The following is a 15,583-nucleotide window of genomic DNA, read 5'->3' as shown; positions in this document are numbered from 1 at the left end:
ATGTGATGTTTTAAAATGTCAGCGTGCCTTTTGTTTCAAGGAAATTCCTGGCAGTTTCTATTAATGACAATTCTTAAATAGCGTATCCTTCTTGACTCTTACATTTTTTAAATCGACTCTGTCACCTCATCTAACAGAAGGATTGATTCTCTACATGAGTATTAAAATTAGCACAATTTAATGCCTTCCAAGGTTGTAGTTGATAATTCTTTGTCCATGTGTATCTAAGATTGTATGTCTTTAAAAAAACAAACAAGATTTGGTAATTGCTAAATAACATCTATTTTGTGTTTAGGAGTATTAGTATGACTCTTCAGTACTTTTTAGCTGTGACATAAAACAAATTATTGTCCTTAATTTAATAAAATCTGAATTAGTAACATGTCATGGAAGGACTTTGATGTTTAGGGATATAATGAAAACCCCAGAACTCATTAAAAAAAAAAAATCCTTTCTAGACAATGTTAAGGGAAGATTGTGTTTGAAAGTTACATTATGTTACTGAAAAACACTGTCTTTCCCATGTTTTCCATAGAGAAGATATCATTTGTAGGTTTACAATTTTATGTATTATTTTAACCTGTCCATGTTAAAAGTTCAGTCTTGTTAAATCTGGTGGTTTAACCTAAACAACTTTCATTTTCAAAATTTATTATCATTAATTATCATAAATTTAACAAACATCAACAATCACAAATATTTTATTTATGAAAAACAGAAAAAGGGATTATATCTCAGCCACCAAAGTTATTGTGTACAACTTGTTTTTCAAAAACACGTATTAAGTTTAATGTGTCACTTCCACTAATGAACCATTCAGTGTTTCCTTCTGAACTTCCTTCTGCTTTCTTCTGTGTTTTTGATGTTCTTTTCCCTCTTTTTAAAAAATATTTATTTAAAAAAAACATTTTTTCAGTTACACATAGAAGTGAATTTTAACATTCATTTTTAAAACTTTGAGGATCTCTTTCAGGAGATGATCAGTGGATTCTTTCCATTTCTATTTTGTCCTCTGGTTCTAGAATATCAGGGCAGTTTTCCTTGATAATTTCTTGAAAGATGATGTCTAGGCTCTTTTTTTGATCATGGCTTTCAGATAGTCCAATAATTTTTAAATTATCTCTCCTGGATCTTTTTTCCAGGTGAGTTGTTTTTCCAATCAGATATTTCACATTGTCTTCTAGTTTCTCATTCTTTTGGTTTTGTTTTACAATGTCTTGATTTCTCATAAAGTCACTAGCTTCCATTTTCTCCATTCTAATTTTTAAGGAAGTATTTTCCAATTTTTTTTTTAGTCTATCTTTCCATGGCCCTTTGTTACATATAATTTTTATTGCGTCATGGTCTGAAAAGGATGCATTTAATATTTCTGCCTTTCTGCATTGGGTTGTGAGGTTTTTATGCCCTAGTACATGGTCAATTTTTGTATATGTGCCATGTACCGCTGAGAAAAAAGTATATTCCTTTCTATCCCCATTCAGTTTTCTCCACAGGTCTATCATACCTAACTTTTCTAATGTTCTGTTCACCTCCTTAACTTCTTTCTTGTTTATTTTGTGGTTAGATTTATCTGGTTCAGAGAGGGGGAGGTTGAGGTCCCCCACTAATATAGTTTTGCTGTCTATTTCTTCCTGTAACTCCTTGAACTTCTCCTCTAAGAATTTGGATGCTATACCATTTTGTGCATATATGTTTAGTAATCATATTACTTCATTGTCTATGGTGCCTTTTAGCAGGATGTAGTTTCCTTCCTTATCTCTTTTGATAAGATCTATTTTTGCTTTTTCTTTGTCTGAGATGAGGATTGCTACCCCTGTTTTTTTTACTTCAGCTGAAGCATAATATATTTTGCTCCAGCGTTTTACCTTTACCCTGTATGTGTCACTCTTTTTCAAATGTGTTTCCTGTAAATAACATATTGTAGGATTGTGGTTTTTAATCCAATCTGCTATACGATTCCATTTTATGGGAGAGTTCATTCCATTTACATTTACAGTTATGATTACTATCTCTGTCTTTTTCTCCATCCTTTTTCCCCCCTGTTTATGCTTTTCTTTCTTCTTTCTCCTTTCCCCGCCTCACTAGTGTTTTGCTTTTGACCAGTGCCTCCTTTGGTCCCACCTCCCTTCTATTATCCCTTTCCCTTTTCTTCCCCTTTACCCTTATTGCTTCTTCCCTCCCTTCTATCCCCCCTCCCTTTTCTTTCCCCTGTTAGATTTCTATACCTAACTGATTATGTTATTCCCTTCTTGAGCCAAATCTGATGAGAGTAAGGTTCAAATAATGCTCATCCCCCTCCCTTCTTTACCTCTGCTCTAATAGGTTTTTGTGTCTTTTCCTGTAATGTAATTTACCCTTGTCTGCCTCCTTAAGGAAGTATTTTCTTCAGTGAGCTTTTGGACTTCCTTTTCCATTTGGCCAATTCTGCTTTTTAAGGCATTCTTCTCCTCATTGGCTTTTTGGACTTCTTTTGCCATTTGGGTTAGGCTATTTTTTAAGGTGTTATTTTCTTCAGTATTTTTTTGGGTCTCCTTTAGCAAGCTGTTGACTAGTTTTTCATGATTTTCTTGTATCACTCTCATCTCTCTTCCAGTTTTTCCTCTGCTTCTCTTATTTGATTTTCAAAATTCTTTTTGAGCTTTTCCATGGCCTGAGACCAATTCATATATTTCTTGAAAGCTTTGAAAGTAGGAGCTTTGACTTTGTTTTCTTCTTCTGAACGTATGTTTTGATCTTCCTTGTCAACATAGTACCTTTCTGTAGTCAGAGGTTTTTTCCCCCATTGTTTGCTTAATTCCCAGCCTATTGCTTGACTTTTAAGTCTTTGTTGAAGTAGGGCTCTTTCCAGGTGGAGGGCCCACTGTACCAAACTTCAGGGGTGTCGTGCAGCTGTTTGCAGAGATACTTCTAGGGACCTGTAATTTTTCAGTTTTTCCAAGGTGGTATGATCTAAGGAGAGGTGTTTACTACTAAGCACTCTTTTCTGCCCTGGAGCTGTGAAGGGAGTTCTCCCTTTAGTGCTTCTCCTTGCCCTGGGACTGCCACCCAGGACTGTGACCTGGATCTGAGTATGGGCAAAGCAGCAGAGTACTGCCTCAGTGTTAGCAAAAAGACCCCTGTAATCTTCTGACCAGTTGTTCGACCGCCTTACTGTCTGTGGGCTGAGAGCTCCATAAGCAGTTGCTGTAACTGTTGATACGGTCACTCCGAAGGCCTGTTCCTGGTTTCCTGGAGCCAGTTTGCACTGACCCAGCCTGTGCTGGAGTGCTCTTCTCTCTCACTCTGGTGCAACAGACCTTTCCTGCCAACCTTCCAAGTTGTCTTGGGCTGGGAATTTGTTTTCACTCCATATTTTTGTGGGTTCTGCAGTTTTTAAAGGTTTTTGGAGGGTTTGGGGTGAGAGCTCAGGCAAGTCCCTGCCCTTACTTTGCCATCTTGGCTTTGCCTTTCTCTTTTCCCTCTTTTTAAAAAATTATTCTCCTCATAACTCTCATTCTCAAACCAAAAATTAAAGCTGTTGCTTATAACATGACTATAGTCAAGCAAATACAAATCCACCTATTAGCTGGCATGACCAAGATACTTCTAAAAATGCATGCCTCATTCAGCACCTCTAGTTGATCACACTCTGCCAACGCGTACCAAGCATGATTCATCCTCAGTTTTCTGGGGTTGTGGTTGGTTCTTGCATAGACTAGAGTTTTTAAGTCTTTCAAACTTAATTTCCTTTACAATGTTATAGTTGTCTCTTAAATTGGTCTTTGTCCTCGATCTGCTCATTTTACTCTGCATTAGTTGATGTAAGTTCTCAGATTTCTCTGAATCTGTCTCTTTCATAATTTTTTTGGTAATGCAATGATATTCCATTATATTCATGTACCATAATTTGTTCAGTTCTTCCCCAGTTGTTAGGTGCCCACTTTATTTTCAGTTCTTTGCACCGAAAATGTTGCTATAAATATTTTATACTCATGGATCCTTTCCCACTGCATTTGATCTCTTTGGAGGCATATGCTTAGTAGTAGTATTACTGGGTCAAAGAATATACACATCTTAAAGACTTTTTGGGTGTAGTTTAAAATTTTTTTTTTTCAGAACAGTTGCATTAATTTGCAGCTCCACAACATTGTATTAATCTCTCTGTCCTTCCTCAACCGCTTTAACAGTTAACCATTTTCTTTTCTTTTTCTTTTTTGATATTTTTCTTTTTTCTAATTTTAATTTTTTTTTTTGCTGAGGCGATCGGGGTTAAATAACTTCCCCAAGGTCACACAGCTAGTAAGTGTTAAGTGTCTGAGGCTGGATTTGAACTCAGGTCCTCCTGACTCCAAGGTCAGAGCTCTATTCACTGCGCCACCTAGCTGCCCCTATTTTTTGATCTTCTTTGAGAGAGAGAGTGAGAGTGAGTGAGAGTGAGAGTGAGAGAGTCTGTGTGTGTGTGTAAGTGTAAGTGTGTGCCATGTCTCTCTATCTCTCTGTATTTATCTGTCAAACTCCTTTGACCAGTTGTCTATTGAGGAATGGCCCTTGTCCTTCTATATTTATACAAATTCCCTAAAAATACTGTATAGTAGATCTTTATCAGGGGAATTTGTTGCAAATATTTTTTAAATCGGTTTTTTTCTTTTAATTCTAACTATATTCATTACTACACATCTGTTTTAGAACTAAGCAAACAAAGAACATCTTTGCAATCTTGGTTGTCGTGAGTCCAGATATAATAGGTTGTCATTAATAATAATAACATCTTGTAGAGTGTTTTTTTAGGGTGTTATAACACTCCTCAAATAATTTGTACTACTTCATTTTCAGGTATATGATGTTGATTGATGGCACAAATGAAGTTTTTATGATAGATAGAGACAATTCAGTCTTTCATGTATCAAATTTGGAATTCCCATTCCGTAAAGATCTTCGTATTCATTTGTCAAACACACTTTTGGATGGGGTAAGTCATACTTACCATTTCTTTTGCAATACTACTCTTTTTCTTAATTTTTGTTTTAATAGACAGCAGTATTCTTAATCATGTGTAATAATTAAAAAGATGATTTGCAGAGAAACTCAAGATTTACTAAAACCATTTCTAGGGTACACATACTTTGAGCATTAGTGGTGGTTATTTAAGAGGGAACTATTGACTTAATATTTGAAAATATAGGTATTGAATTAGGGTTTGGTACCTGAGCTATGTAAACGATATACACACAGAGACACGCATTAGCCATTCCCCAGTACATAAGTGGTCAAGTGATATGAACAAACAGTTCCCAAAAGAATTGCAAATTATTAATGAAAGAAGGCTGAAGGCTCCAAAGTCACTAACAAGGGAAATGCTAATTAAGGCAATCTTGAAGTTTCACCTTATACTCAGCAAACTACCAAAGATGATAAAGATGGGAATAATCAGTGTTGGAGAGTTTGTGGGAAAATAGGGTCACTAGTGCAGTGGTGTTAAATTCAAATAGAAATGTATCCCCGAAGGCTAGATATTGATACAGAAAACTACAAATTAACATTATATATGTTGTATTTTTATTCTTTTTGTTAAATACTTCGCAATTACCTGTTAATCTAGTTCAGACTGTACTCTTGAGTTTGACCCCTTGTATTAGTGGATTGTTGTTGGAACAGTGAATTAGAAAGTTAGATATAACATTGTCATAAAATATTTTCTTACTTTCCCCATGCTACTAAGATATGATAGTTAACTGTGACTTAAAACTCTGTAATTTTGAAATTAAGCTTAATTTTGCAGGCTTGGGGAAATAAATTTAAACAGCTAAGCCTACTGATTGAAAAAAAATTTATTCATAGAATAGAAAATTAGGTCCTCCCTTTTAACCATAAAGAGAAAATTATACAGTATAAAATTAATGTTTGAATTAAATTACAATAAGGTGCAAGTAAAACTGTTCTGGATTATGAATTCTTTTTCATAATTTAAAAGTAGTACAAAGAATTCAAAGTATGGTCAGTTAAAAGTAATGTGAGGTCATGGAATTTATTCTGCCTCTTCAATAAATTCTTTTCTTGTGTATGGGAATGAAAAGTTGAGATTTAAAATAGTTCATAATTATGGTGTAAGTCTCTTTAGCAATATGTCTGGATGAACATTTCCCTAATATTTTCCATTATCTGGGATATATACAACTAGTTAGCTTTCCTTTACACATGGAATAAAAGTTACTATTACCTAATTTTTAATATATTGCTAATTATTACTGAGGAAGGGTTTTGGAAATTTGATGAATAGTTGCTAATCTAATTTTATTTACTAGATTTATTGTCAACAATTGTAATGGATAAAAAAGACAACTGTGTGCTAAAAATATGGTTTTAAATGAATAATATAAATTGTATAGCTTAATAAACAAATGGAAATTGCATTTTTGGACATATGAAGTAGATCTGGTATAAATTAGTTTGAATTTAAGATTACCCAATCATCCTATTTTGAAATAAATGCTACAAGTTGATTATCTGTTTTACAGTTGTGGAAATAGGGGTAATTGACATCTATTGATATTTAAAGATTAATTTTAGTCATTGATTTCAAACTATTCCTCCAACTCCCATCCCAAATATGAACAAACCATCTTTTTATCAGAGTTTCTGAGAGATATTGGGCAATTAAGAAATATTTTTCTGAGCTAGGACCTGTACTAGGCATTGGGGATACAAAGACTAAATTGACCAATGTGAGTTCCATATTCAAATCCAATCCTTGCATGTTTTTTCTTGGAAACACTAAAACTCAGGGGGTCTACCTGAGTATTAATGAGGATTTGGAAATGACAGAAGTATTTTTAACAGGATTACCAAGTATAAAGAAATAGGATGCCAATCACAGTGGTTTGGGTGGCAGACTTGGGGCAAATGGTATTTGAAGGAGGCATTGATACCAAGCCCCAGTGTTCTCAATGGAATCTTTGTGTTGTTGTTCATCCTTAGTTTTCAGAGGACCAGTGACATCATGGGTGATATCTTAACTTGCCCATGAATTTGATTTAGGTGAGACAGAATTTCTCAAAGTCATCAGTCTCACTCTCTCTTCCTGAGTCATTGAAATCCAGTATACTACCTTTCTTCTCTCCTAGTGATGTGATTTTTCAGTAGATTGCTATGAAAATTTATGCACAAAGAGTCTGTGTGGTGGGAGAGAACAACCCTTAAGTTGAACTATTAACCAAAATATTATTTCCTTGTTTGGTTGTCCTTTGGGTTCCAGTCCCTGCACTGTGAGTACCTCTTCTTCAGATTCCTCTATCTTTTTCTTTTAATAAGAAGGGCACATTCAGGGGAAAAGAGGAAGGAGGACCTACCAGAATAACTGCTAGTCATTCAAAATGCCAAGTTATATGAGAGAGGGAATCATTTGTTTTAAATGGATTTATGAATTTTCTGGATTATGGGCAGCAGGCAGTTTACAAGGAACATCATTTGGTACTTGGAGAGTAGGGACAAAAGAAGATGGAAAATGGATGCGAAAAGGGAGGTGGAGGTGCTTAGTTATTGTAACTGTCCTACTCCCTTCCTAAAAACCAGAGAGGAAATGGCTTCTTACTTTGAAAAATGGAGTGTGTGGTCCTCACCAGAGCAAAGGGAAGATTCTGGAGGCAGGGGAACTTTCTATAACATGGTCTTCTTAGAACATTTCACCAGAGATCCATTTAAAATTGTCATTCTTATTTTAACATGCAATATATCAGTTAACTTTATTGATCACCCATATTTTACTATGAATTAATTTCAGTAGACTGGCCCAAGTCTGAGATTTGTGGCAATAGGAATTTTGATTTAAGATGTCTGGTAGATATGAAAGAGAACTAATTTTGAAATGTGGTTAGCACTGTATATTAACTGAGAAGAAGGGAGCCAGGATGCATAAGGGTGAAGAAAAGGAAATAAAATAGTAAAGGGGCATCAAAGACAGAAATTTTCCGGCTTTGAAATTTTATATCAGGTGCTAAAGTCTCCAATGTACTACTGAAAATCAACTTTGTTACCCAGATTGTAGGTTGTCAGATGATTAATGTACTGTGTAAGGGTATAGCTTGTGAGTTGAACTTTGGTTACATTCTACAAATCCAGTAGATTTTAATCATTTGTGACTAGCACCAGTATAAAGGTGATATTATATGTGTGTGTATACGTATATATGAAGAGATTTAGAGGTTTTGGGGGTCTTAGATGCACAGAGGCACCCCATGATCACAGGCCAAGCCCTGCCTGAAAGAATTCAACCCAAATCTTCTTCCAGCCAGAGAAATAGTTTATTAGAGATAAAGCATATAGGCCAGACTCCCAAGGAACCCAAACATCAGTAATGCCTGTAAGGATGAGCCATGAGCCAGCATGAGAAAGCCTCAGCCTCTAGGCATGAGAGATTCTCAGCATCTAAATGGGGGCTAAGGTGGATCTTAAATACACTAAAGTAACTTTGGGTGGCCAGAGGAAGAGGGGTTAGTTGGGAAAAGGGTTTAGGTTAGAATTCCATTTGGAAGGTCTGAGAGATTTGAATAAACAATGAGAATAGATAATGAAAGGAACTGAAAGGTAGAAGTGTGCTTTCAAAGGGAGATAAAAAGAGTAGATAAAGAACCTAAAAGTTCTGGGACCTGTAGACCGGTTAGGGGCAAAGGTGCATTTGAATAAGATCAAAAGGAGAGGCTAAGGCTTTGGAAGAGAGATAAGGTGAGTCTATAAGGCATCTAAAAGTTTAAGGGTCTTCTGGGGTCTGTAAACAAAGGAGCCAAATTCCTTTTGGTGAAAAGGGGCAAAAGGTCTGGGCTTCTGAAACTGAATGATGGGCCCCATAACCTCGTCATATATACATACATGTATATATTACATCTGTGTATATACATATGTATACACACAGATATACACATATGTGTGTGTGTATATACATATAACAATATATATGATTTTATATATACATATAACAATATATGATTTTATTCACACACACATACACACACACACACACACATATATAAATAAAATAATATACCTGTCTTTGGCCATAAGCATTATTATGGAAAGACACCAATTGTTTCTTAGTGGCGTAGACTGATTTGAGAGAATGTCATAAGTATCTAGCATTTCCCATGTAAAGCTTTAGATGCTGGTGTTGTCTTAGAACAGATGTCACTGAAATAAAAAAGAAAATAAAAAAAAAAACCTCCTACACACTCAAATTTTAGAGATTTAGAGAAAAAACATCAGCAGATGTCAATTATATATTTTTGATTCATTACTCATGCAATAAGTATTCACATTGACAAGTAGGAGAAAGACAGTTAAGGTGTAGTGGATAGAGAGCTGGTCTTTGGGGTTTCAAGTCTTGCCTCCAACCTATATTTTCTCTGTGATGGGGCAAGTCATTTAATGTCAGTGCTCTTGGCCAGAGGTGAAAACCAGATTAGAATATAATTGGGAAACACTTAACAGAATGAATAAAAATACAGTAGAACACAGATAATGTTAATGATCTTCTAAGTCAGTTTGTTGGGTGCAAGGGAATACAATTTAATGGGGGTGGTGCGCCTTCTTTTTGAGTTGATACCAATGCTGTAGGCAACTCTTTAAGAACATAAGTTTTGGAGAAGGGGATGAACCTTCACTGATAGAGAAAGTTCCTTCTCTTCCCTATACTAACAGAATCATAGGACCTACAAAGACAAAAATGAAGCAATTCTTGCTTAAAGGAGCTTGTTCTGTTGTGAGAGAACATGTGTATGTACCCATACCTGTACAAAATAAATATAAGGTAATTTTTTTCAGGGAAGGTACTAGCATGCAACTTTCCACATGTACCTTGTGATCCCCTTTTGAAAACCACAACTGTTCCCTAAGGCTTTGGCACAGGCTCTCTTTTCTTTTTTATCTCTCCTATTAACTTCAATGGCTTCATTAGCAACCATGGATTCACTTCAACTACCATCACTATGCATATGATTCCTAGATATGTTTATCCAGCTCTAACTTTTTCCTTTCTTCCTAGTTTCCTTTCTCCAACTACCTCTTGGACATATCCAGTTGGATGTTGAGTACACATCTTACACTCAACCTGTCCAGTATAGAACTCATTGTCTTTTCCCTCAGTTTTTTCTTTCTTCTCAAGTTTTCCTATTTCTTTTGAGAATATCGTCAGTTCCCCAGACACCCAGGTTCACAAAGGAGATACCATCCTTGACTCCTTTCACTCTTACCCTCATATTACCCTGTCTATTGCCAAGTGTTGTCAGTTCTACCTTTGTACTACCTCTCAGATATTTCCTCTTCTCTCCTCTGACATTGCCACCACTCTGGCCTAGCCTTCATCACCGCATTTCTGAACTATTACAATAGCCTGGTTGTTCTCCCTGCCTCAAATATCTCCCAATTCTACTTCATCCTCAATTCAGTTTTCAAAAAGTTCTTTGTAAATTAGAGGCCTGACCTTGTCTCTCCCTATTCAGTAAACTCCAGTGGTTTCCTATTCAGTTTAACTTTTAAAGCCCTTCATATCCTGGCCCCTTCCAACCTTTCTAGTCTTTTTACAATCTACTACTCTCCATGTATTCTACATTTCAGTGGCACTGTCTTCCTTGCTGCTCCTTGTACAGTACTCTATTGCTGACTCCCTACATTTTTGCTGGCTCTTCCCTATGCTTGGAATTTTTTCCTCCTCCTGCTTTCAAGGAGACTTCTTTAAGGTGTCTTCAAATCCCAGCTGAAATTTTTACTTCTTTCAGAATCATTTCCTGGTCCCCCGTAATTCTAGTGCATTTTCTGTGACATTACTTCCAGTTTATTCTGTTATATATCTTGTTTGTGTATAGTTGTTTTCATGTTGTCTCCCATTTTAGAATGTGACCTTCTTGAGGGAAGAAACAGTTTTGTCTTACTTTGTTTATTCAGTATTTAACATGTCATATGCTAAGTACTTAGCAATTGATTGTTGACTGACTGATTAGCAGCTGGGAAGAATCTTTCATATAAAAGGTGGCTTTGAGCTCAATTTTGAAGGAAACAAGAGACTGGTGAGAGTTAAATATGAGGCGTGAAAACTAAGAGAAGACAGATTCCAGAAGGAAAGGCTAGTCAATGGTGTCAAAGTGCTTCAGACAGGTCAAGGATATCAAGGATTAGAACAGGCTATGACATTTGGCAATTAAAAGATCATTAGTAACTTTGGAAAGCACAGTTTCAATTTGAGTAATAAATTTGGTAACCATATCATAAAAGGTTGAGAAATGATTGAAAAGAGAGGAAGTGGAGGCAGTGAGTGTAAGTTTTTTTCCTAGGAGATTTTTTTTTCCCCCCTAGGGAGGAGAGAAATAGAGAACAATGGCTTAATGGGGTCGGATCGTTTAGTAAGGGTTTAATTTTATTTTTTAAATGAGAAAACTTGGATGTAGGACCCAGGAGGTAGAGATCAAAGATTAGAGAAGGCAGTGATTATGGAGAAAATTTGAGGAAGATTCTAAAAAATGGTGTGATTTATGTCTTTGTCCATTTCCTTGGATCAGAAATGTAATTTCTATGTCCATTTCTCCCCCTTTTTGATAAAGCGGTGTCCTGTATTCTTCCATTTGTCCTCTAATTCCTTTCTATGATTTGTTATCATTTGCAGATTGTTTTTGTAAAATTTCAAATCCAAGAATAACTTAAACTACCTAATTGTCTGGCTGTCAGCTCTTAGCTTAGAAGCTTTTATTATAGTCTCATACTCTGCCAAATCATGTTTCCTTAACCCCCGAAGATGTAGAAAATGGAAGACTTACAATGTGCCACAAATTTATTTGAGATCCTTTGATGAAGTTTAATTTAGCTTAAATTCAAGATGTTCAGAGTGAACATTTAATAGATAACCCAGAGAGTTGGAATCTTGGGGAGCATTGGATGCTAATACATATCATATATGTGTTTGTAATACATTATAATATGTAGTGCATATTGTTTATTTTTATTATTTTGTTTTGTTGCCCTGCCTCCAGACTTGATAATGGAGCCCATTTGTATTTTAGCTTATGTGAAATGAATGATTCTTAACTATTTTTTAACTTGGTATCAGTAAGCTAGGTTTTTTTTTTTTTTTTAATAGTGGAAAGAACACTGCATTTGGAGTTAGAAGGCCTGGGTTCTAATTCTAGCTCTAGTACTTACTAACTTTGTGGTTAGGGGAGCTAGATGGTACAGTGGATAGAGTACTGGCCTGGAGACAGGAAGTTCAAATGTGGCCTCAGACACTTACTAGTTGTGACCCTCGCGGTTCACTTAATCCTGTTTGCCTCAGTTTCTTCATCTGTAAAATGAGCTGGAAATGGCAAATCACTCCAGTATCTTTGCCAAGAAAACCCCAAATGGGATCATGAAGAGTTGGACATGTCTGAAACTACTGAAAAACCACCACCTTTGTGGTTTTAGAGTAGTTGAAAAAATTGAGGAGGTTTATGAAGTGACTTTTTATTCCTATGTCATGTCTCCATTTGGAGTTTATTTTGGCATGGTATCAGATATTAATCTATACCAATTTTTTGTGTTAGCTTTCTAGCTTTCCCAGCAGTTTTTGTCCAATAGTGAGTCCTTTTCCTAAGTTGTTGGGGTCTTTGGGTTAACAATGTTCATTTACTTTTCTATACTGTGTACCTAATTTGTTCCACTGAATAATTTTTCAGTTTTTTAAACAATACCTTGTAATTCTGATGACTATTGCTTTATAGTATGGTTTGAGATTTGGTCCTGGTAGGCCCCATCCTACATTTTTTTCACTATTTCCTTTGAGATTCTTCACTTCTTATTTATTCAGATGAATTTTGTTATTTTTTCCCAACTCTGCAAAGAAATCCTTTTGTAGTTTAAATGGCATGTCACTGAATAGAGAAATTAATTTAGGTAATATTATTATTTTATTAATTTTGTTATATTTTAATGGCCAATCTATGAGCAATTACTCTTTCTCCAGTCACTTAGTTCTTGTTAATAATCTGGTCCTTAGTCCCCAAAGCCAATCAAATTTCTTTTTTTTCTTTTTAAATAAAATTTGATTTTTTCAATCAAGAAAGAAGTCTTTCTTACATCTTACCTGCCTCTCCTCCTATTGAGAAAGAAAGTAAAACAGAACATGTAATCAAACAAAATAAAGACCCTCCCTTCCCATTTACCCTGTCCTCTCCATACCCTCTCTCTACGTATGTATTTATGTGTGTCTCATGGGCATTCTGAGCCCATCAGTTTTCTGTCAGGAGGTTGGTAGCAGGTTTCAAAATGTGTCCCCTGAAACTGACTGGTCATTTCACTGATCAGAGTTCCTAAATCTTTAAAAACTGACTTTACAATGTTGTTGTTAATGTATGCATTGCATTACATTACGTACCTACATTGTTCTCCTACTTCTCACTGCATTCTGCACCAGTTTATATAAGCCTTTCCAGGTTTCTTGGAAACTGTTCTCTTCATTTCTTATAGCACAACTGCTTTTCACCAATTAAGTTTTAAGACAGCACAGTTTATGTTTTATTGTGGCACGTTGTTTTGTCATGAACTCTTTCCTTATCCCTAGATCCGACAAATAATTTCTTCCTTTGTTCTCTAATTTGTTCATGATTTTCACCCTTTATATCTAAGTCATACTCACTTGTAGCCCATCTTCATATATAGTGTGCAATGTTGGTCCATATCTAGTTTCTGCCAGATTCCTTTCCAGTCTTTCCCAATAGTTTTTATTGAATAGGAAGTTCTTATTCCAATAGGTGGAATCTTTGGGTTTATCAAGAACTAGGCTACTATGCTTCTGTAGGTTGTATACCTAATCTTTTCCACTTTTCAGCCTTGCTGTTTCTTAAACCAGGGGTGGGAAACCTGCCCTCTAGGTTTGGCTAGATTTGATAGCCTCTTTGACTGAATCCAAACTTCACGGAGCAAATCTCCTTAGTAAAAGAATTTGTTCTGTAAAACTTGGACTCAGTCAAAAGGCTGCACCCAAGGACATGGAAGGCCATGTGGCCTTGAGGCTGCAGGTTCCCCCTCCCCCCCCTTAACCAATACAAAATTGTTTTGATAATTGCTACTTTGTAGCGTAGTTGGAGATGGAATATGGCTAGACCCCCTTCTTTCTCACTCCACCCTTCCCTTATTTCTCTTGAGATTCTTGATCTTTTGTTGCTCCAGAACAATTTTATTATTTTTTCTAGCTCTATAAAGTTTTCATTTTGTAGTTTGATTGGTATGCCATTGAATAAGTAAATTAATTTATGTAACATTGTTATTTTTATCATAATGACTCAGCCTCTTTATGAGCAGTTAATATTTCTCCAGTTATTTAGACCTGTATTTCTATTTATTTTGAAGTCATGTTCATATAGTTTTTGTGTATGTCTTGGCAAGTTAACGCCCAAGTTTTTTATACTTTCTGTAGTATCTTAAATGAAGGATGTTGTTGGTACTATGCAGAAATACTGATGATTCGTGTTGGGATTTTTTATATCCTGCAACTTTGATGACATTGTTAATTGTTTCAGTTTCTTAGGGTTTGCTCTCTAGGGTTCTCTAAGTAAACCATTATGTCTTTTTCAAAAAATCCTTTTTACCTATACTCATTCCTTCAATTTCTTTTTCTCTGATAACATCTCAAGGACAGTTTATTAAATGCCTTTTATGGAAAAAAAGCTTAATTTCCATGAGGTGGGATGGGTTTGAAAGCTTAGGGTATCATTGTTTCCACTGTACCTGGTATGTCTCTGTTGAGAGCTTCTGTAGGATTCTGACAGTCTTCTTGTAGTTTTTGATGGGATAGTGTAGTTTATAGCTGTTTCTTTTAGGGTTTGTTGATAATTGCTTCCTCTGATCCATTTTTAAAACCTCACTGGGGTATTTGTGGGTAAATCTGAGCTTCCTTCAAGGCCCAGCTAAAATCCCACCTTCTATGAGAAAGCCATTTCCTAGCCTTTGAGACTACCTCCAATTTACATAAATACATACAGAAACATACTTGTTTTTACATAGTTGTTTAGGTGTTATCTGTCCCATTAGATTGTGAGCATCTTGAGGAAAGGGACTTTTTTTTAACCTGTCTTTGCATACCCAGTGCTTAGTACAATGTTGGCACATCATTGCTTTTACTGAATCCTTATTGACTGACTGTCTTTTAGGGTCTAGTTTACTGCCATCTTCTCACATTCCAAAGTAGTTACTATTATTCCCCTTCATTCATAGATGAGAAAATTGAGAATCTGACAAGTTTAAACTCGATCACTTACCCTTCTGTCTACTATTATTTCACCTTTTATACTTTCAACTTACCTTGAGTATAGATACTGTTTCAGTTTTGATTTTGTATATCACTAGTGCTTAACATTATTTGGTATACAGTATGCACTTAATAAATGTTTGCAAATTAATTGATTAATTAATTAGTTAATTGCCACCAGAAGAGGTAGCAAGTGTATTTATATTTCCTTGAAGTTTTAAAAATATGTTTTAAATGGAGGATACTATTTGATTTTAGCCTTGCATTTGTTAGATTCCTAACTTTTTTTTTTCTTTTTGTCATGGACCCTTTTGACTTTCTGTTGCAGCCTCTAAATCCCTTCTC

At 35.5% G+C, this 15,583-nt stretch overlaps 1 protein-coding gene across 1 annotated transcript in view; it reads left to right on the top strand.

Moving 5' to 3' along the window:
• RNGTT (RNA guanylyltransferase and 5'-phosphatase) overlaps positions 1-15,583 on the top strand; it is a 337,641-nt gene that overhangs the window by 82,670 nt on the left and 239,388 nt on the right. The window contains exon 9 of the mRNA XM_027856106.1: positions 4,813-4,948. Coding sequence (XP_027711907.1) covers positions 4,813-4,948 — 136 coding nt within the window. The remainder of the gene's footprint in view (positions 1-4,812; positions 4,949-15,583) is intronic.

Source organism: Vombatus ursinus, unplaced genomic scaffold, assembly GCF_900497805.2.
Source record: "Vombatus ursinus unplaced genomic scaffold, bare-nosed wombat genome assembly UNPS02000582.1, whole genome shotgun sequence".
In the NCBI taxonomy this organism is placed as follows: Eukaryota; Metazoa; Chordata; class Mammalia; order Diprotodontia; family Vombatidae; genus Vombatus; species Vombatus ursinus.
This window is presented reverse-complemented; position numbering and strand designations above follow the sequence as displayed.